The sequence below is a fragment of the Ursus arctos genome, unplaced genomic scaffold (genome assembly GCF_023065955.2).
Source record: "Ursus arctos isolate Adak ecotype North America unplaced genomic scaffold, UrsArc2.0 scaffold_23, whole genome shotgun sequence".
Lineage (NCBI taxonomy): Eukaryota > Metazoa > Chordata > Mammalia > Carnivora > Ursidae > Ursus > Ursus arctos.
This window is the reverse complement of record NW_026622908.1, coordinates 15,732,069-15,755,374: the sequence shown is the minus strand read 5'-3', so window position 1 is coordinate 15,755,374 and position 23,306 is coordinate 15,732,069. Positions and strand designations below refer to the sequence as shown.

Sequence of the window (23,306 nt, the reverse complement as noted above, 5' to 3'; positions counted from 1 at the left end):
GAAGAAAAATTAGTTTTACTGAAATCCAAATTTACATCATTCCTCCCAAGCTATTTTTAAATCCAGGAACTCGTATTTAAATGAACTCTTTGCTCTCTTTCTTGCTTTTCCCCAAATGTGTTTCTTTGTGTGCAGTTATTATTTGATCATAGCAATAGACTTTGGGAGGAAATCTGTCATTAACACTCTTTGCTGTCCATAAGAAATATTTTGTTCCTTACAGTTCCATAATCAGGTCAATTATAAAAATTTGTAAAGAAGAGGATATTTTATGTGCCCTTTCTTTCTTTCCTTCCACAACCAGGCCATTGACTTCCTTTACATGACTGGAAAATTAAACTTTTTTTTAAATTTATTTTTTTGGAAATGCTAAGTATGTATTTGCTACCATGACCATTTAAGCATTTAACAGTGTCAGACATGCCATTCGCTCAACTGTGGCCACACAGTATACCACAGACTTGGGACACGGTAGTGAGCAAAACACACACCTCGCCCTAATTGAGTATATGGTCCAGATGGAGGAGCAGGAAATTGATAAAAGTGATATTTACAAACTCTATAGATGTTTGATAAGTTGTGTGTTTTTCATATTATTATTGTCTATATAGTATTATACAGACGAGGAATTAGCCTTTTATTCAGACCTTCCCCAAGGCAATCCAAACCAAGATTTCCACTTCTTCTCATCACAGCTCATTCAACATCATTCAGTCAAACCTACTGCTGTTAGTGGGATGATCATGTAATTTATCATTCCAATGACTGTACCTCTGAGAGGGAAAAGGAGCACCATTAATAATTATGCCAAGACAATAGATGTAAACTGGGGTTTTCTCAGGCAGACTGGGGTTTATTGGTATCCTGCTTATTGGTATCTGAATTGATCTTCCAATCTTCCAATCTTTAATTATAGGTTAAGCTCTTTTTGGGGAGTGTGGTGTGTGTGTGTGTGTGTGTGTGTGTCAGAAGTGCATATCTGCTTTCATTGGGGGTTAAGGTATTAAGTATTCTCTTTCTTTTCTTTTTTCTTTCTTTCTTTCTTTCTTTCTTTCTTTCTTTCTTTCTTTCTCTCTTTTTTTTTTTTTTTTAAAGATTTTATTTGATAGAGAGCGACCGTGAGAGAGTACAAGCAGGGGGAGTGGCAGAGGGAGAGGGAGAAGCAGACTCCCCTCTGAGCAGGGAGCCTGACATGGGGCTTGATCCCAGGACCCTGGGATCATGACCTGAGCTGAAGGCAGACACTTAATGACTGAGCCACCCAGGCGCCCCAGGAGTTAGGAAAAGGTATTATTTCTTCACTGCTTACCAATTAATAATAAAACTGCTCCAACAAACATTATCGCCTCCAGAACTGAGAGATTTTCTTAGATAAACAACCTTAAGCAATAACTCTGCACATATTTTGGAGTTCCTAGAGTGTATTTGTATCTCTCTCTCTTTTTTTAATAATCAAAATTCAGGATGGCCCATTGTTTTCTGTCCAAGGTAAGAAATAAAGGACCATATGATCCATGTTGATTGCAGAAATTAAAAGGAATTAATTTGGTTTCTGGGACTTCTTAGAACTTAAAGACTTGCTACAAATGGAGCTGTCCAGGAGTATTACAAAACCAAATTTGAGAATCTTTGCTCAAAGATTCAGGACTATCTCAGATTTGACTGCATGGCTTCTTCTATAGTGAATAAATCATCAGTGACTTTAATGAGTTGTTAAGTCATTCCCAAGGGAATATCTTGAATGGCTTTTTATAAACCATCATTATCAATGTCTGTTGTCTTATAGTCAACAGAAATGATTGAGTCATCTTAGTTACAATTTTGAGTCATTCCTTTAAGGGTAGAATATGTTTTATAAGCCTTTTAAAAAATGGCCATCAGAGGGGAGAAGGGAGAGCCTGTGGTATGTGTGTTTGGGAGGGGTACTGCATGCCTCATAACCTGAGGGGGAGCAATTGCTCCATAAAGCCTGCATTAAAGTGTTGGTGAAATCTCAGCCTGTCTCTGAGTTTAGGCCTAGACCTCATCATTTAGAATTTTCTTCTTGTCTCCCTATGAGGTCAGTGCCTCAATGTCTTAGAAATTGGAGCTTTTCTTGCCTAGGATGATTATTGGATGTACAAACAGTGATTTATCATATACTTCTAGGAACCCCCATAGAGAGAGGAATGGATGAATGCAGAACTTCAAGAAAGAGCTAGACAATATAAGAAAGTGCCAATGAGAGCTGAAGAAGACAATAACAGAAACAAATACCCTAGAGGGAATAAAGAGCTGGTTAGATGATATAGAAGCTGGGATTAATGAACTGGAAGACAGGATAGTGGAAATCATCCAAACTGTACTTCAAAAAGAAAAAAGAATTTTAAAAAATGAGGATAGTTTAAGAGACCTCTGTGACAACATGAAGCATACTAACATTCATATCATGGGGGCCCAGAAGGAGAAGAGAGAGAAAGGGAGAGAGAGAAAGAGAGAGAGAAGGAAAACTTATTTGGAGAAATAGTAGCTCTGAAAACTTGTTAATTGGGGGAAGGAAACAGACATTCCGGTCCAGGAAGTGCAGAGAGTCCCAAATGAGATGAATCCAAGGAGAGATACACCAAAATATAGTATAATTAACATGTGAAAAAACTAAAGAGTCTTAAAAGCATGAAGAGAAAGCAGTTAGTTACATATAAGGGGACCCCATAGACTATCAGCCAGTTTTCCACAGAAACTGCAGGCCAGAAGGGAGTGGCATGATATATTCAAAGTGCTGAAAGGAAAACACAGCCAAGAATACTCTACCTACCAACATTATCATTCAGAACTGAAGGGAAGATAAAGAGTTTCCCAGACAAACAAAAGCTAAAGGAGTTCATCACTACTAACCCAGCTTTACAAGAAATACCAGAAGAGATTTCTTTAAGTGGAAAAGAAAATGCCATACATAGAAATAAGAAAATATATGAAAGAAAATAATCTCATTGGTAAGGCAAATATATAGCAAAGGTAGAGGATCAGCCACTTATAAAGCTAGTATAAAGCTTAAATGACAAAAATAGTAAAATCAACTATAATCACAATAAGTTTTTAAGGGATACACAAAATTAAAAGGTGTAAAATATGCTGTCAAAAACAAAAATGTATATACATCCTTGTCAATAATTACTTTAAATGTAGGTGGACTAGAGGCACCTGTGGCTCAGTCAGTTGATATCTGACTCTTGATTTTGGCTGAGGTCATGATTTCAGGGTCGTGAGATCAAGGCCTGCATTGGGCTCCACTCAGGGTGTGGAACCTGCCTAAGATTCTCTCTCTGCCCTTTCCTCTCTCCTGTGTATGCTCTCTCTCTCTTAAAAAAAAAATAAGTGGACTAAATGCCTTTTTTAAAAAAAGTTTGTCTTTAAAGTAATCTCTATACCCTGTGTGGGGCTCAAACTCATGACCCTGAGATCAAGATCTCACGCCCTTCCAACTGAGCCGGCCAGGTGCCTTTTATTTGATTTTATTTATTTTATTTTATTCATTGCAAATGGACTAAATGCTTTAATCAAAAGACATAAGGTGGCTGAATGGATAAAAAACAAGACCCATCTGTATGCTGCCTACCGGAGACTCACCTGAGGTCTAAAGACACACACAGACTGAAAGTGAAGGGATGGAAAAAGATATTTCATGTAATTGAAACAGAAAGAAAGCTGGAATAATAATACTTGTATCAGACAAAATAGACTGTAAAACAAAAGCTATATATAGCAAGAAAGAAAGAAGGGCATTACATAATGACAAAAGGATTAATCCAACAAGAATATATAACACTTGTTAATATGGACCCAATGTATATATAAGGCAGTATTAGTAGACACAAAGGGAGAAATTGACAGTAGTACAATAACAGTAGGAAACTTTAACACCCCACTTACATCAATGGATAGATCATCCAGACAAAATTAATAAGGAAACATTGGCCTTAACACAGATGGACTTAATAGATACTTACGGAATATTCCATTCAAAAACAAAATACACATTCTTCTTAAGTGCACATGAAATGTTTTCCAGGATAGATCACATTTTAGGTCACAAAACAAGTCTCAATAAATTTAAGAAGGTTGAATCATATCAAGCATCTTTTCCTACCACAACAGAATGAAGCTAGAAATCAATTACAAGAAGAAAATTGGAAAAGACACAAACATGTAGAGACAAACAACATGCCACTGAACAACCGATGGGTCAATGAAGGGATCAAAGAAGAAATTTAAAAAAAAAATACCTTGAGATCAATGAGATGAAAACACAATGATCCAAAATCGATGGGGCGCAGCTAAGCAATTCTGAGAGGGAGGTTTATAGATGAAGGAAGACTTCAAGGTTACTAGATGCATTGAGCCAACCTCGTGCTGGGAAAGCAGCTGCCGCTGTGATTCCATCCGAGGGGGAAGAATAAGAAAAATTTGGCTTTAATAGCCAAACCCTTGAATTCATAGTCTGACTGTATTTCACAGACGGTGGATACAAACTTGAGACTTTGCAGTCTGTAAGACAGAAACACATACGCTGAACCAAAATTCCGCAAAACAATACTTACTACGTTTGATGTATTCTGATTTCTTCTATTTTATTCTATTCTTTCCTATTTAAATTTTAAAAAAAAGTTGGCTATGACCCATTAAAATGATTTCATAACCTATTAATTGGTTGTAAGTTGAAGTTTAAAAAAAAAATGCGCGTCTGAACAGAAGTTTTCGTGGGTGTGTGTGTTTGAAGGCAGGACCATGAAGTAATGTTTTCCTATCAGTGGTGCTAATAAGTGTAGCCATAATAAAACATAAACCGTTTAGCTAATTAGAATATTTACCATAATAAATGCTGTGGGATTGATTTCTTTATGAATAGTGCATTTTGTCTGCTAGGATGAAGTAATTGAGTGTTTCCAATCTGCCCAGCTGACAATCCTTACAATACTTCTTGTTGATGTTAAATGGACTATTGAAATACCATTCTGTCTGTGTCTTGGCTGGTAATGAGCACTGTTTTGTCATCGTTAGGGTTACCAGAACAGCTGTTGACACCCAAAGAATGCCTGAGAACACCCGTTAAGTAGCAAGAAAAGAAGGAATATTAGAATTTAACCCTTGTCTGTTTCATGTGATGCCAGATGCTAGGGTACTTGATCAAACTGTAGAAAGAAAAGTAATGTTCTTTTTCTTTTTGGCATTCATTTTTTCTTTGCCATTTAGTAAACATTACTCCAGATTTCAAGCATTTTGTATTTTTCTCGTTAGAGCACATCCTACACTTGGACATCCTACAACTAGACTCTGTTTAAAAAGACAAAAACAAAAAAACTCCAGAAACAAGTGGAACTTGTTTCAGTATTAGAAGATATTGAATTAGCCTGACCACTTTTATTTTTTTAAAGTACCCCTTTAAGGATGTATAATTTCAACCACACCTGCCTTTCCTTGTGGTATGGTATTTTCACACCAGTGTTTTGTTCTCTCTCTTTACTAACTTGTTGGGTTAGCATCTCCTTGAAGAACACACCCTTAAATATCTCCTAGGCTGTATTGCTTCATTGAGAGCATAAACAATTACAGCATAAAATATTACCTTTGGAAATGAAGTCATGCGTCTTTCTTAATTGCTGAACCCTTGTAATTCTGAAGGGGGTATGTTTTAAAAGTCTGTGCTCATTCACACACTTGCTAACACAAGCAAATGTGCCTGTGCATATAGGAAAAACATGAATCTAAGAGTTGCTTATTTTCCACTAATTATGCATGGAATGTGCAGAATCAGGAATGCCAAACTAGGAGTCATAATGATAGATTTGGAAAGGACCTGAGAGGTGGCAAGTACACGATATTTTACAGTCAGGGAAGCTACATTCCAGAAGAGCTGAATTTCTTCTTTCCCTCCTTTCCTCCCATTGTAATATATGGCTACCAGAATGATTGTTCTGCAGTAAACTTGATATGCTTAAACTTCCTCAGGCAGCTCTGATTTCTTTAAAAAAAATTTTTTTTAAAGATTTTATTTACTTACTTGTCAGGGAAAAAGAGAGAGAGCACAAGCAGAGGGAGCAGTGGGCCGAGGGAGAAGCAGATTCCCTGCTGAGTAAGGAGCCCGATGCAGGACTCGATCCCAGGACGCTGGGATCATGACCTGAGCCGAAGGCAGACACTTCACAGACTGAGCGACCAAGGCGCCCCTGGCAGTTCTGATTTCTAGAGGTCACATCAACAAGGCTTTTGGGGATGTACATTCTGCTAATCTTGGTAGCTTCTCTCGCCACCTATACCATACTAGTTTGTAATGTTTAAGTTCTTGAATAGTTTTCTCTCTTTGATCATTCTGGTTTTATCTCATTAGACCATGCTTTCACACGTGATGGTCCCTGTGCTTGGAAGACACCCCCACCCAAACAAACAAGTTATCTCATTCAGAGTCTTACAAATATTTTCCGCCCATGAATCCAGTGAGGACTACATTTTACATCATGAACTAGTATATATGCAAAAATCTAAACAATTGTGAAACAATACTGGTTCTTTTTCTATGTGATGTACTTAACTTTGATATTAGCTCTTTATTATATATATATTTTAAAATGCCGTGTTCCACTTGCTAAATAGATTTCATCTCCCTCTCTGTGCTACCAACTTGCTTTGGGAAGGTTGGAAGTGCTTGGGGAATGTTTTTAGTTGCACTAATTAGTGTGCTGGTGGGAACAGGGATGCCAAGTGCCCTATAGTGAGCAAGGTTGTCTTGAATAGTGAAGAATTATTCTGCTTAACGTGCCAATTGCGTCTCTGCTGAGAAACAGTGCCAACCTAATGAGTGAGAGCACAGATTGAAATAGCAGCCCTCTATAAAGTAATATCTGTCCTTTACACCTTGGCACAACAGCCTTGCCTTTGGAAGTCTTTCTCCAGTTCCAAGTTTGGTTGATCGTCTTCCCTTGCTGTGCCACACATATCACAATGTTTACTTGCCGTTTCTTATTGCCTTTCTACTGTCTCAGAATGCTCTTCGGGTAAACACGGTCTTACTCGTCTCTGTATACCCAGTGCCCAACACACAGGCACAAACCTAGTAGGTGCTTAGTAAAGAGAGAATGAAAAGGCTTATGTCCTGCTATAAGTGGATAGCAGAGGTTGGAAAAACAAAAGAAATGAAAAAGCAACAAAACGAAACTGTGTGTTTCCTGATCTGAAGCCAGTGCTGTGTGTGTGACATCATTCGGTATTGGGTAAAGATGGGAAAGAGGACTCTAGCCATAGGATTAATTATTCTTCCTGTGGGAGAAATGTGAGGAGGTAATGTATATGCTCTTATTTAGAAAAGGCTGATGTTAAGGTTTAATTTACGTAGAATAAAACTCTCACTTTTTAATATAGAGTTCGAAGAGTTTGGATACCTATAATTATATAACCATCATCAAAATCAAGATATAGAGCATTTCCATCACACCAAAAAGTTCTCCCACGCCCCTTTGTAGCCTCCTTTTCTCCCATTCCATGCCCCCGGCTGTTGGCCATCACCGATCAGTTTTCTGTCGCTAAGAGTTTGTCATTTCCAGTATGCCATAGAAATGGAATACGGTGGGTAGCCTTTTGAGTCAGGCTTTGACTTAGCGTAAAGTATTTGAGATTCGTCCCTGCGCCTGCAGTAGTCTCATTTTTGCTGCTGGATATTATTTCATTGTATAGATACACCAAAGTTTCTTTATCCCTTCACCAGTTGAAGGGTATTTGGATTATTTCCAGTTTTTGACAGTTCTTTATACCTCGCATGGCTGAGTCATATGGTCATAAGCACATGTTTAATTTTATAAGAAACTGCCAAACTGCTTTCCAAAGTGGTGGTACCATTTTGCATTCCCACCAGTCGTGTATGAGAGTTCCTGTTATTCCATATCCTTGTCCGGACTTGGCATTTTCAGTTTTCTTTCTCTCTTTCTTTCTTTCTTTCTTTCTTTCTTTCTTTCTTTCTTTCGTTCTTTCTTTCTTTCTTTCTTTCCCTCTTTCTTTCTCTTTCAGTCACATTTTAGCCATTCTGATAGTGTGGTGTAGTATCTTGTGATTTATTTTGCACTTCCCCACTGGATAATGTTGAACATCTTTTTATGTGCTTTCTGCCATTTGTATAATCTTTGGTGAAGTGTCTGCTCAAATCCTTTTGCCCACTGAAAAATCAGGTTTATTTTCTTATTGAGTTTTGAGAGTTCTTTCTGTATTGTAGACACTATTCCTTTATCTTATGTGTTTTGCAAATATTTTCTTCCAGTCTGTTTCATGTCTTTTCATTTTCTTAGCAATGGCAATATAGTCATTAATAGAAAAAATTCTAAAATGGCTGAAAGTAGAGGTTTTAAACCGCTAGAGTAGATGATCGTAAAATAACTAAACATTCTTCTCTATATCTCCTATAGCAAAAAAGTTTTCATTTTTTTTAAGATTTGAAGTTGGCATTTTCTCCAGACTTTCTGTATTGTCAAGAAGATTATATACTAGGATATTCAAGTACTTTAAATAGATAATGACTTTGCAAGGTGATAACTTTTCTCTGAAGTAATTAAAATTTATTTTTAAGTCTCATTATGGTGGGTTGTAGCAGCTACCTTCTTAAGGACTGCAAGCCTGCAGGAAAGCAAGTTTTGGATTCTTTTTGCTGGAAAGCACTGCATCTTTGTGTTTGAAACACCAAGGAATGCTCTAGATAATATGGAGCCAATTTCTCCTGCTGCCTAAAACTGTAGTAGAAATGTTGCACATGGCATTAGAGGGGTGTCTGTTGTGACATCTAGTTGGACTCTAGTAGTATTAAAACATGCAAGGTCAGGAAAATATCTCAGGAGCAAAATCTGAGTGAAATGGCATATAAACTCTTTTGGCCTCATTTCTGCAGTATAAAGAGAAGCATCTTCACATAGACATAGCAGCTCTGATTGTGTCCAAAATGCAATAATGCATATTTTTAAAAGGTAAACTTAATTGGATGTTGCAACAATATATAGTGATAGTAAGTGGAGAATAGGGTGGAGTGATGGATTTTAATTAAAAAAATAAAACTGAGCCCATCTTCTGACACAGGAGCCTCACCATCCTAGCACACGGCCTCGCACAGATGCAGCTAATGCTAAAAGGGTGACACGGTATCTCCTTTTACAGGGAAGTCCCTCTTTCACCTCTTTTCCCTTTGGCATGGTGGCTTTCACTAATAAGGACTTTCTCATCCCATACTGTGTGGCCTGCCAAAAAGAGCATCAGGATATGTTAGATGGTAATAGTTGTACTTTTAGTCAAATATATTTTCAGAGACGTTTTCATTTCATTTTGAAAGTGAAGAATCTTACGTGCCAATAGATAAACATGTTCAGAACTATGTGATTTCACATTTGTAAAAATATACACTGTACGTAGAAAAAAGTCTGTAATGACACCCATGAAATAGGACTGTGGTTATTTCTGGGAATTGATATTGTGGATGGTTCTCTCTGTATTTCAGGTTTTTAAAAATCATTTTTAAAAAGATTTTATTCATTTATTTGAGAAAGAGAGAGCACAAGCAGGGGGAGCAGCAGGCAGAGGGAGAGGGAGAAACAAGCTCCCCACTGAGTAAGGATCCCCACACAGGCCTTGATCCCAGGACCCTGGGATCATGACCTGAGCCAAAGGCAGACAATTAACCGACTGAGCCGCCCAAGCATCTCTGTATTTCAGTATTAAAAAAACTAGTACACATAGATCACTTTTGTTCTAAAAAGAAAGAAAGGGAGAGAAAGAGATTGCTTGCCTAAAGATAGGGAATCGTGTCAGAAAAGAAATGAACTCTTCCTGGGCTTTGACTAGAACTCTGTTGTTCTATGTGTGTCAGCCCTGCTGGCAGACAAGAGAAACCTTCCCTTCAAATTTGTTCCACCAGAAGCTTTTTTCAAATGTAGTTTTAGCTTTTCTTTTTTGTTCATACTGTAAACATTTGTGAATGGGAGATTGACCTGAAATTTTTGGCTAATTACAAAAGACCCTAGAAAAGTCATTGGGATGGTATTCACTGTCAACATGTGTTTGTTCAGTTTAAAGACACGCCCATTTCCTAGAGAACACATTAGAGAACCCTGTGTTCTCTAGCTCCTGTACGACGTTTAGTGACTTGAAACGGTTGGGTAGTATTTGAGATGTAATCAACAGTGTAGTAGTAGCAGTATAGTTTTATCTAGTACAAATAGGAGGGCTTATTCCAATTTAGATAACATTGGGTCTATCACAGCATATTGAAAATTAAATAATTCTATGGCGGGAGGCCCAGACCCAGCGAGCACGCGATGGCGGAGTCTACGGTGGTACACCCTTGGCCATCAGCAAACAGGTTAGGCTTGCTTCTGGAGCATTTTATGGGGATTTTAAAAAGGTACCTTGTTGAAACATGATGTTCCTCTTTACTCTGTAGATACTTTAGAAGTAGTGAATTTTATGAGGGAAAAAAGATGAGAGTTTAACCACTGGGGAGATTTAGCAGTTTCAATTAAACAATTGTACCCTTTAAATTTTAATTTTGAAACCAGTGACTGCTGGTGTTTGAGCATTCAGCTTTACTTTCCTGGTGAGTAATGTGCCCTTTGTATTTCTGATCTCCGTGGTAAAAATTTGGGAGTATTGCATTGTGCTGGTAAAATATGCAGACATATGTTCTGTTCCGGTTGGTGTACTTTGAGAGAAGTATAAGTATGATGAAGTCTGTTATGGGACAAATATGTGTAGAAAAGATATAGTCAGGCATCCCATTAAGAGTTCTGGGTTCTGTTCCCTGCTTACCACTAAACTGTGTGAAGTCCTCCTAATCTTTTGAAAATGGCTCTTGTCTTCCCTTGTCTCTCCAAAAATTTCCTATACGAATATAATTTCCTTCCCTCCTCTCTGTCCCCTCCTTTTCTCTCCCCTGTCTTTTCAGTGCTTGACTCTGTCAACACCTGGGCCTCAACTTTTTTCTTTTAAAATGAAGTATTTGACTTCAAAGGGCTCTTCTAGCTTAAAAATCTATGACTCTTGGAGTTCTGGAGTTTAGAGTCTAGTTTTGTAGTTGGAATGACTCCAGGTTCTAGGTCTTCTGCACCATGGAGTGTTTCTCTTGCGTAAAACTGGTTTCTTTCTGGGAAGGAAGACCACCAAAGGTGGTGTGATGCTTGGCCCGCTAGCTTTCACCATGCTGGACTCAGCCAGCTTCCAGGAGCAGCAAAAATATGGATGATAGTAAGCTAATACCTTGTTACTTACTTAGCTTCTTGTGCGTAACTTGACATTTTCTGATCTTCAGCAGTCTCCAAGGTTTAGTTATTCCTGTCTCTTTTTTTTCCAAATGAAGAAGCTAAGGCTCAGAAAACATGAACAGTTTGCCCAAGATCACACAGCTAGTAAATTCATAGGTAGATCCTGGTCTGTCTGGTGCCAAGCCTGTGCACTTCCAGCTCTACCAGACTAACTCCAAGGAAGGCCATCAGCTCTCCTGAGTTTGCCCTCGGAAGTGTTTGTGAGTTGGTGGTGTTCTGACCTTGTATGATTTCTTTGTTTCTTCTTCTTCTTCTTCTTTTTTTTTTTTTTTTTGAGATTTTATTTATTTATTTGATAGGGAGGGAGAGAGAGAGAAAGAGAGCACAGGCAGGGGAGTGGCAGGCAGAGGGAGGGAGCAATAGGCTCCCTGCTGAGCAGGGCTCTAGCCCAGGACCCTGGGATCATGGCCTGAGCCAAAGGCAGACGCTTAACCCACTGAGCCACCCAGGTGCCCGATTTTTTCGTTTCCTATGTTATATTTATTTTCTTCATAGGGACCCAGGATGGCAAATCAGTGGGTTTAATTTCAGAGGTTACTGCTAAGATCGTCTTGCTTATATGAGTGTCAAACCACTGATCTCGAGGTTTACCTTTTAGCTGAACATTTTCTATATACATATTTTTAACTTCTGTGTTTTAGTGATTCATATGGCTCTTGAGCCCGAGATGTTTGTAATTATGGCATAGGGCTTCCATTTGTAAATTGTTACAGTTAACTTATCATCCCCAGCATCCTTTCCAACCATAAGCTCTGTTGTCGGTGTTGGTGATGTCAGGTCTGGAATCTTCTCTAGGGCTTGTCTGTAGGTTGTTTATCACCATTAGCCCTCATTATTTTAAATGAGTACCCACCCACCTTATAATCTGTAATCACATGTTTCCAGAGCTTCTCTGGAGATAAAATCTTGTAGGCTCCCCCTTCTTTTTTTTTTTTTTTTTTTCTCTCTTCCTATTCTCAAATGTTTTAACTAAAACCCAGAAAAGATGAGGGAAAATACCTATAAAGATAGAACCTCTCTAGGTGTGTGAAATTCAGAACATTTTGCAAACAAGTGTTGCTCCTGAATCTGAAACTTTGAAACAAAACCTCACTACGTGTTTAAAACATATTAGTTTGTAAATACGGACTCCTACTAATTGCATTTACAGCTCAGAGCAGAACTACCTGTCATGTCTTGTTATTCTGAGGGGAAAAAATGAGAGAATTATATAGCTGTATGTGTTTTAAAAAATTGGAATGCAGAGAACAGTATGGTATAATTTCTAATTATGTGTCTTTTTATGGTGAGGCAGGTAATCAGTTATTCTGTTACTTGATACTTGCCTGAATTCAGGGGAAACTGTATGGATGCCTCCTTTTGTAAAGTAATAAACTGCGGTTGTCCGTCTTTCCCCATTTATTGGAATGGCGAAAGAGCATCAACGTTGTGTGATACTTTACAGAATCACTGCTTACTCAGATTACTATTTTGCCTTTCAGTGTGACTAAATGTTTTGTCGTATTCCTAAGAATGATTTTATTGGTTAAGGGCAAATGGGTTTCCAGCGGGAATGACTCAGTGGTTTTATAATGGCAAACTAATAGTCTTTAAATTTTGTATTATGGTAAATTCTTCAGAAACATGTCTTTTCCACGAAATGAACCTCATATATTTTCATCAGGGAGGAGGGGCCCCTCCATGAAAACTGCAGGAAAAGGTGAATCATAGAAATATACAGTTTCAGGCTGGGAAGCCCCTCAACCAGGCCGTTCAGTGCTCCCATTTTACAGATGAGTAAACTCAGGCCCAGGATTACACAGTGGCTGTGTGGCAGTAGCAGGAATTGACCCTGCTTCTTCAGACCCCAATTTTGCTATTTCTCCAGTATCTTGCTTGAGTGTTTATGAAAAACAAAGGATTTCCCTTCCCCTGCCCAAGGGTACCAATCGCTGACTAAAGTACCATTTGGGCCTGTGTTTAAAAATAATTCCTTGAAAAAAAAAATTCCTTGAGACCTATATTAATTTTGTTTTTCTTATAAGTTATCTTTAATAGAATTTGCGTTATTTTCCATGATAAAATTTTGGAATGCATGGGACTCTCTATGGACATAGGATTCATCTCTAGAACAGTTTCATGCCCAAATTTATATGAACTTTGCTTCCTCAAATTCTAAAGCTATTTATAGTTCTTTTTTTTTAAATTGTCAAGCAAAAGTGCTCTCCCCAAGATTCACTGATGATCGTACCAAGGTCTTGGGGGCAGTATCCCTCCCACTTTTACCCTCGGTAGGGCCGTGGGTTTGCTTTATATCTTGACAACCACGAGAGAGAGAAGTAACAGGATTCACACGATACTTGGGAAGACTCAGTGATACTTAAAATCACAGACTCGGGAGTTCACATTTCCTGTGACACCATCGGTTGGGTGGCCTTGGGGAGGTTCTGTACGTCAGGAAGCCACCGTTTGCCCATTTGTAAGGGGAGGTCTTAACCATGGTTTCAGTATTCTCTACACATTAGCTGCCACTGCTTTTGCTGGTTTTGTGCCTGCTGTTACTGTTATTTCCGAGCCTGGAAGGTTTCCAGACTGGCCTTGGGAAGGGCTCCTAAAAGGGGTGCAAATTCCATTTCCAAATTGTAGTGAGTGGCAAAGAGAGGGAGAAGGGATTCACCTACCTTGGTACTGAAGGTGTCAGCTCTTTTAAAAGAACATTTCACCTGACCAAATGAATAAAAATGACAGTGTTTTTATCGTTCGCTGATCTTGGTGTTTTATTGTTAGCTGATTTCTCTTCCACCTGCGTATGTGATGAGGCGGTCACCGCTGTGAATTTTCTTGGTGATTTTTAGAAAGGAGAGACCTGAGGGCACAGCCACAGACAAGAGGCCGAGGAACCTGAGTGAGGCAATGGCTTAGTACATGCTGGGACTTTCCCTCTGAGGCTGCCTTAACCTGCCTTTCAAGGTGTCTGTGTCACACAGAGTGTGGAGAGAGAAAACCAACTGAGAAGCAGGTTGCCAGGGAAGAAGGAAATAGTTAAAAAGTTGTTTTTTTTTTTTAACTGTTTGAACTAGTTAATTGTCGAGTTATATCAGCAAGTGAGTTCTCTTCCTGCAGCTTCTCGAAGGAAAAGCTGGAAATGGACAGCATGGCTGTCATGTATGCACATGTCTCTAGGCTGCATCTGTTCCTAGGCTAAAAATGAAATCCCCTTACAGCTATTACCTGGAGGACTTTTATAGGTTTTGCAGAAAATATGACTGGAATACAGCTACAACCTGTTTTATTGTCCCTGACAGTGACTTAAGAAGGCACCCTGGCCTGCAAATCTTTTATCACGCCCCAGGGTATTCATTTGTTTATTTTTATCAGGAGCCGCACTTTGAATACCAGAGCCCTGGGAAATTAAACTGGTCCACTCATTGTAGGTAGTTGAGGCTTTTCTCTTTTTCTTTCTTTCTTTCTTTCTTTCTTTCTTTCTTTCTTTCTTTCTTTCTTTCTTCCTTCCTTCCTTCCTTCCTTCCTTCCTTTCTTTTCTTTTCTTTTCTTTTCTTTCTTTCTGTCTTTCTTTTTTTCTTTCTGTCTTTCTTTCTAGAATACTTAAAGTGGGAGAGAGAAAACCTAGGATCCAGGTACATTTCTACATTCATTTCTAAATTATGGAACATAATTTATAATAAAAGATTTAACTTTGCACTTGGAAGCCAAATTATGGCTATCGCTATGTATGACTTGTGTGCTCATTTTTCTCACTACTCTACAGAATGCCAGCACCTAATTATTTTTCTGTTGAATTAAGTTCTTTAAGTGCAATATCAGTCAAAAATCTTAACTTTATGTTTTCCAGGGATATCAGTATGAACAACATTACTCAATTACCAGAAGATGCATTTAAGAACTTTCCTTTTCTAGAGGAGCTGTAAGTAATATTTTGAGAAATGTGTTTTATTTGTGTGTTTGTTTCCCCATTCTCTTTGGAAGCTCTTACAAAAGAGATAGTCTAATGTTTCTTAGGGGGCATTCAGATAGCTTAGTTTCAGTGAGCTTTGTGCAGAGGAAATAATGTTTTTTTTCTTTTTTTTTTTTTTAAGGTTTTATTTATTGGAAAGAGAGAGAGAGTGAGCAGTGGGGAGGGGCAGAGGGTGAGGGAGAAGCAGACTCCCCGCTGAGCAGGGAGCCTGACACAGGGCTCCATCCCAGGACCCTGGGATCATGACCTGAACCAAAGGCAGATGCTTAACAGACTAAGCCATCCAGGCGCCCCGGAGATCATGTTTTTTTCAGGGAAACAAACTTAATTTTTTTAAGCAGTGTAATTGCCAAAGTTATTTTTGAAAGCCAGAACTAAAAATGTTACTTTCATTGGAATTTTTTGCTACAATTATTATAACCATGAATGCTACAGTGACACAAGTTAATTACAGTGTTATCCTGAGATAACAAGGCTAGGGTAATTACCATGGTTGCCAAAGGAGTTGCTGTGTGGGTAACACAACCATAAAAAAATAATACAAGGAATTTTAGGGTCATGATGCAGGAGACAGTATTGTTGCAAGTGAGCAGAAGACTGAGTGTCCCTGGGACATTTGCACATGATTTGAGGGGATTGGGAGAAGGCACGGGACATCATTCCAGTCTCCTGGAACACCTTTAAGAATGTTTCTGGACTTGTCAGTTGCAACTCACACTTCTGGTTTAACAGTGTACATCGTGGAGAAGTTCTTCCCATCTGTTTTAACCTCCATTTTGTTTTGCTTTCCACACTTTTTTGAAGTTTGTGATCAAAATAGGCACGATCACATTTTAAAGTAATTGGAAACTATACATTATATTAAGAATCTCAGTGAAAAAAAAAATCAGACTTAAATCAAGTTAAATATATGTTTTTAATGGCCAGGCTCTAATGGATTATGTAATACATATAGGTAAGAAGGTGACAGTTTGAGACTAAGAACATCAAAGAGATACAGCCCTGAAGGAACCTAAATTCATATTACAGATTGTATCCTACAGCCCAGCTGCTGAGTATTAGATCCAAGTCAGCGAATATCTTCTATCTCAGCTCAGCCTCTCCCCCAACATGGGGAACTGGAGCAAATATAAGCCACACAGGTTATATGTGCTTCTTTGCTTCTGACAAGAGTACTGAAATAGTAGTTAAGGGTTTAATAAAGTTTAGACGAAATTTTTCTTCCCACACTACTTAGCTGAACACAATGTTCCTACAGCAAAAGTTGAACAGAGATTATTTGCCACTTCTAAGCTTGTGAACTGGGTCAAGTTACTTAACCTCCCTCTGCTCAGTTTCTTTGTCTTTAAGTACAGATAGCAACAGTCCTCCCTCATGGTATTCTAGTGAAGACAGAGTGAATTAATGGATGTTAAATGCTTAGGACAGTGCATGAAACAGCAAGTGTTATGTAAATAGTAGCTAGTATTTATCTTACACTATTAAAGTGTGTAAGAAAAAAAAGCAGCGGAATACTAACTGTTATCTTTGGGTAAAAAAATTAAATGTATATTTTATTTTTGACTCTCTTTTTTCCTATAGTGAACATGAATTATTTTGTAATAAAGTGTTATTCACTTTTTTTATTGAGATGCAATTGACTAATAACATACTAGCTTCAGCGTTCAACATAATGATTCAATATTTGTATATATTATGAAATGATCAACACGATAAGTCTAGTTAACATCCATCACCATTACACATTTTTTCTTGTGATGAGTACTTTTAAGATTTACTCTCTTAACAACTTGCAAATGTGCAGTACAGTATTATTAACTACGGTCAGTGTGCTGTACCTTACATCCCCAGGACTTATTTTTTTATAACTGGCAGCTGGTTTCTTTTGACCCTCTTCACCCATTTTGTTCACCCCACTGCCTAATGGTTCATTTTTTAATTAAAATTTTAAATTAAAAAAGAGTGAACTATATGCTTGAAGCCCCCACCTCCTGCCTCCTATCAGTCAAGCTTTTAAGATGCTTTCCCTATTTATTCTTGTTTATTATTTATATATTTATAAATATATATTATATAAATTATTTATTTATAAAGTTTTAGACTTTAGGATTAGTCTCCCTTTACAGAAGTAATTATGCAACAAAAGGACACTTACAAGTGGTTCTTCATCCATTGTATAACTACTGTGGGATGCGTGACGCACCAGGTAGGAGACAGGCTCTCCTTGCTCTGGGTGGAGCGAGTGGGTGCAGACCACCTTCTCTGATGCCTTGGATTGCCAACTCCACTCTGTGAGGGATTGTGTAGTGAGGACCTGGATATGGTGTCAAACATGCTTAGTCTCTGCTTTGTGAAGTTCACAAATTCTCATTAATTCTGTCAATTGAGACTTTTCATTGGAACCAAATTACATTAGACTGCTAGTTCTTTGTAGGTGGGTCACGTTTTCTCCATATTCTGCTTTGGCAGTGATGGAGCCCATCAAATCAAGCCAGCACATCTTCTCCAAATATTGGATGGGACTTCAAAAATGAATTCAGTTAGGAGAGCTGATGGGTTTTTTTAAAGAATACTTCAGGATAGTCTTTAATACTCTGGGAATACTTCAGGCATTTAAAGGAATTTTTTTCCATGTTAATAAAAGCATGGTAAAAAGCCCATTTTTTTTTTTTATAAAACATTGTAGCTGATTTTGACATTCCAAAATGATGCTGCCATGACTATTGTAATATTTCATAAACAGTGTAACCATTTATCTAGAAGTCATCTGGAAGTCATTTAAGAGTGATTGTGAAGCTGAAATGCCCTGAGTCGAAATGAATGATTTGCTGAGGGTTTTTTTTTTTTCCCCATTATAGTTAATGAGGTTCACTTTACAAGATGTGACCGGGTTGGCCAAATTTTATGTGATGATCCAGAATGCTTGGAGTACTGGGTGGAATCACTTCCCAACAGTATATAAGAAGTGTTTATAGATACTTAAACATTTACTTATTCTTTCAACAAACACTGAATCCTGCTCTGTGCCAGGTTCTGTAGTAGGTACCAGGGGTACAGAGATAAGTAAGTATGGTCTTTGTCCTTGGAGGTGACAGTCTGTCTGTGGCTGTGGTGCCTAATACCATAGCCATTAGCCATAGGTGGCTATTTAGTTTTATATTTAAAGTAATTAAAATTAATTTAAAAAATCCAGTTCCTTAGTTAAATTAGCCATCTTTCAAGTACTCAGTAACCACCTGTGGCTAGGGGCTATTGTATTCGACAGCACGGACAATAGAACATTCCTAACACTGCAGAAAGTTCAGTTGTACAACATGGGTCTGGAGGAAGGTATGGAATTAACACTTGGTGCAGCATGATGAAGACTGTCAGAGAAGTGTGTGTAAGGTCAGTGAAAGCCTAAAGTAATATATTTACTTGAGATTGTAGGATTTGGTAAAGGCTTCCTAGAATAGCTTCAGCTGAGTCTTGAAGGACATCTAGGAATTATCAGATGGGTATAAAGATGGGTGCTCCAGGAAGAACTTTTTAACAGGTGCAAAGACGTAGAGGAAGACATTTCAGAAGTGTTAAAACACACTTAGTAATAGTTATTCCTAATGAAATATAGAGAAATTTGAAGTATGGGGATAGGATATGAGGATATGAGGATAATAAGATATGAGGCCTGATCAGAAAGGGACTTTTTAAGCTAAACAGTTTAGACTTAATCCTGAAGGAGCTGAATTGGATATGAGGGTGAGCAGTAGGGAGGAGACTAGGATTTTTGCCCTGAACGACTAGATGCCATTCATTGATCTTTTTCCCCGTTCTCTCTGGGAATACAAAAACACTCAACTCAATACATACAACATCTGAAATTTTGGGATAGTCTTTTGACTTTTGCACTTTGGTTTCCTACTCTTTAACATGGAACTCCTCACAGTAGTATTGTAAAGGGAAAATTGAATAATTTGTGTAAAAGTGCTCTGTGGCCATAAAGTGCTATGTCCACAGGAGTAAGGTAAATTTCACTGATCCTCATAAACATTGCAATCTTTGTTTCTCTTGAAGTATTTCAGGGAGAGGTTGTTCTGCTTGGGGATGGAAGCTGGGATGGGTCAATATAGGTTTCTATTAGCAATATCAAAGGAAAGCCAGAATTCTTAGAAAATATTCATCTAACATCTGCAGAATCTAGTCTGGTGTGATGCTGGCACAACTGTTTTCAGCTTTCCTTGAGACCTGTAGGGCATTGATAGGCATTTGGGGAATGGCTGAAATGTGGAGTTGTGGAAATGATTTAATTAGAAACAACAGAGGGAATATCCAACTGCTTTTCCATAGGCTGCCACCAAAAAAATCATGGATGTTACTTTGAGTTTAGATGTTTCCATAGCAGGTAGAACCCATTGCCAGCTTTGGCACTTGTACAGTTTATTGTGTAATACATTCTAGAAGATTAAGATGATTCCATTTGTTTCAAAATGTGCTTTGACTTTGGAAGACTCACAATGCTGGAGTAAAACTTAGATCTCTGAGTACTCTTTAAGCTCATTCATCATTTTTTTTTTCATCTGTAGGACAATTAATTCTAAATTAGGGCATTACTTTGCAAAAGAGGACTAGTGAATAATTTGAACAGGGAGATTTTGAATCAGATATAAACAGTGGATCAAAACTAAATAGTTTAATTTGGCCAATGCTTAAATATAGAACATGCACGCACACACACGCGCACACACACGCGCACACACACACATGCACACATACATAACATTTCAGACTTATGAAGTGTTTCAAGCATAAAGAATTTTCACACATACCATTTAGTCAGATTCCCCAAATGTTAATATTCTCTTTCCATAGACATGCACACAATAGGAGATCTAAAGTATATGTATTTTTTCCCCTGAACCATTTGAGAGTAAGTTGCAGTCATAATTCCCCTTTACCACTAAATATCACATTGTTATTCCAAACACAAAGATATTCATTTAAATAACTGCAGTACAGTTGCCAAAATCAGAAAAATCCGTTGATGTATATTATCATCTGATCTGTAATTCTCATTCAAATTTGAGAGCTGTTCCATAGATAAATCTTTATAGCGAAAGAAAAAATTCTGGTCCAGCATATAGTCTAGAACCATAAGTTGTATCTTGTTGCTGTGTCTTGATAATTTATTTGAAATTTCAAAAACAGTTTTTTTCCCAGAAAATGTAAAAGAGTTTCTCCGTTGCTCTGGTGATATTTGATAGTTAAAAATATTCTTAGGTGCATTCTCTTTTTCCACTTTTTAGTGCTCTGTTGGGATGATTTGGTAGCAAAGATCACTGTTCTTACTGTTGGGAAGTATACAGTGAGCTCGCAGAGAGACATGACTTTCTGGTTCATGTTAATTCCTATATGTCATTTGGAAAGCTGTCAGATTAAGGAGTAAAGGTGTAAAAAGAAAAATGGGAAGAGAGCTTGTACTAATTGAACCTGCTGTGTATCGGATAGCCCCACCCCACCCCGAACAGACATTGTTTTGTTTTAATTCATAAAATGCTGAACTACATATTCAGTCCCATTTTGCTGATGAGGAAGCTGAGGTTTTCCTCAGAGAGGTTAAGTAACTTGCCCGAGGTTACATAGCGTGTTATTAATGGACCTGGCTTTCATCCCAGGCTATACCCCTGTAGTTGTGGAGAGGATGGGGAAAGACTTGTAAGACAATTTGTTAATTCCACAAACTTTTGTTAGGTAAAGCACTGTGTTCAGCGTTGAATTAAATGGGATCCTTGCCTTCAAGACAGGTGAGTGGTGTATTAGAGTTTGGAGAGTTCAAAGGAGAAAGAAATGTCTACTTATTAAGAAAGATTAGGGAAGACCTCATCCAAGAGTCGGTATTTCTGGAGAGTCTTGAGGGATGGTAGGAGTTAACTCATAAGGAGATGTGGAAGAAGGAGTGTGAGAAAAGATATAAAGACTGGTGCAGGTGTTCAGAATGATGTGGTATTTGGTTTGGTTGTAGTGCTAAGTTCCTAAAAGGAAGTTATGGGAAAGAAACCTAGAAAGGAGTTTGGGGCCAGACTGAAGCCACAGTCTTGTGCCTCTTTCCTGGCAGATGGATGAGGAGTTTCAACTTATGAGTGACTATTGAAGTTTTTTGAGCTAAGAAATGCCTTGCCCAGATATGACCTTCAGTAAAGATAATCTCAGCAGACAGTTGGATGTTTGTGATTGAGATGGTGCAGGGAGACAAATGAAGATGCTGATGGCAATAGTCCAGGTGAGAATTATGGGAATCTGAACTAGGGCAGTTGAGAGGCATAAGAGAGAGGAGAGAACCTCTGCAAAAGATTTATAGAAGTGGAATCAAGAGGACGGCTCAGCTGGGATGATGGGGGTGACATTTGTAACACTTTCATTTAGGATTACCAGGAGCCTGGTATGCTTTGGTAAAGATACAGATATATAGACAATACAGAAAGAGAAATTGTTTTGGAAGAGAAGCTATTATTCTTGAATATACATATAGAATTTAGATGGGATATGAGTAGGGGTCTCTGGAAATATAGGCATGGAGTCCAGAATAGAGATTCATGGGTATAGATTATAGAATTAGAGTACTATGGGTATATACTTGGGAGTCTTTTATTTTAAGGTGATTACTGGAAACATGAGATGAAAGGAGCTTGCCAAGAGAGAGAGGGCAAAAGAAAAGGGAAGAAAGCCAAAGACAACTCCTTGGGAAACACTTGAATCCGGGTGTGGGAAGAAGACCAAGTGCCAGAGAAGCAGGAGAACTAGGGCAGAACTGTGCCCCAGGAGCTGTGGGAGGGGAGACTTTTCACAAGAAATGAAGGATCAACATTGACAGGCTGGAGGAAGGTGCCTGTGGCCAGATATTGAGAAAAGGCCTTGAATTTAAGTTTTTTAAAGAATCATTTCAGTGGGGTTGTGAGATTGACTGGGGTCAAGAAGTGCATCAAGAGGCTGGCATTTGGGGACTGCTATAGGTGATTTCTGGTTTGGGGAGAGTAGCCAAAGCTTGGAATATGTACTGTATTTGACAGGAGTCCCCAGGGGTTTATTTAGAGAATAAAATTAGAGAATTTATTGTTTCATGTAGAACTAGAAAGTCCAGAGGTGGAGTTGGCTTCAGATGGTACTCGATTTCAGGGTTTAAAAGCTATGAACGTTTTCTCATGCTCTTCATTTCTTAACTTTGATTGTCTCTAATTTTGTGTTTTGGCTTCATTCTTTCCTGTTGCAAATAGCCTGTCTCCATATGGTGGGAAATCAAACCTTTTGTAGCCCCAAGCGCATCTTTACGTCTTGAGATCCAAAATGAGTGTCTAACGTCTTCTTCACTGCTTTCAGTGAAAAACTCCTAGAAGGACTCTGGTTAGCCAGAGTTACCTCATGTGCTTGTCCTTGAGCCAGTTACTCTGTTTGGGATGGCACAATCCAATCTGGTTTATGAATTCATCCCCACCCACTGGGACTACTTGAGGTGGACAGTCCCCCTGAAAGGAAGCAGAAGGGGGAAGACTGGCAGAAAGAAATCCTAGTTATCTCAGCCTATTAGAGTGTAGTAACTAGACACATTGTAGGAAATGTTTGTTTAATTGGATCAATCTGAAATGGACAGAAGTTCAGTGAAGAGTATAGAGAGGTCTCAGTTAAAGCCTAGGTAATATTAACTTATAGTGGAAACAATGGATTCTGTAACTTTGTCTTGGAGTACTTTGCAGTTTAGAAGTAGAGGTGATGAAACATGGGGTGTATTCAAATTTTGGGTTTGATAAGTCAGGACTTCATAGGGGACTAGGGGAAATCAAGCAGGAGAATCAAGCAGTTCATTGTTAGGAGGTTTGACATAGGGTTCAGAAAGTGTAGAGAAGCAACTGAAACCACAGTTTGTTGGTTTATTTATGTATTTTAATCAAAGCTAATTATTTGTTCTTTGACTAACAATAGTAGTAACTTCAAGTAAGTGAACACGTATTTGATTTTCTACTAGCCTAATTTAATTTCCCAGCGAGAAAATAGGCTAAGTC

At 38.2% G+C, this 23,306-nt stretch overlaps 1 protein-coding gene across 2 annotated transcripts in view; it reads left to right on the top strand.

Moving 5' to 3' along the window:
* LGR4 (leucine rich repeat containing G protein-coupled receptor 4) overlaps positions 1-23,306 on the top strand; it is a 98,998-nt gene that overhangs the window by 38,844 nt on the left and 36,848 nt on the right. For both annotated transcript variants that reach the window (XM_026512206.4, XM_026512205.4), the window contains exon 2: positions 15,154-15,225. In XM_026512206.4, the coding sequence (XP_026367991.2) occupies positions 15,154-15,225 (72 nt within the window). The remainder of the gene's footprint in view (positions 1-15,153; positions 15,226-23,306) is intronic.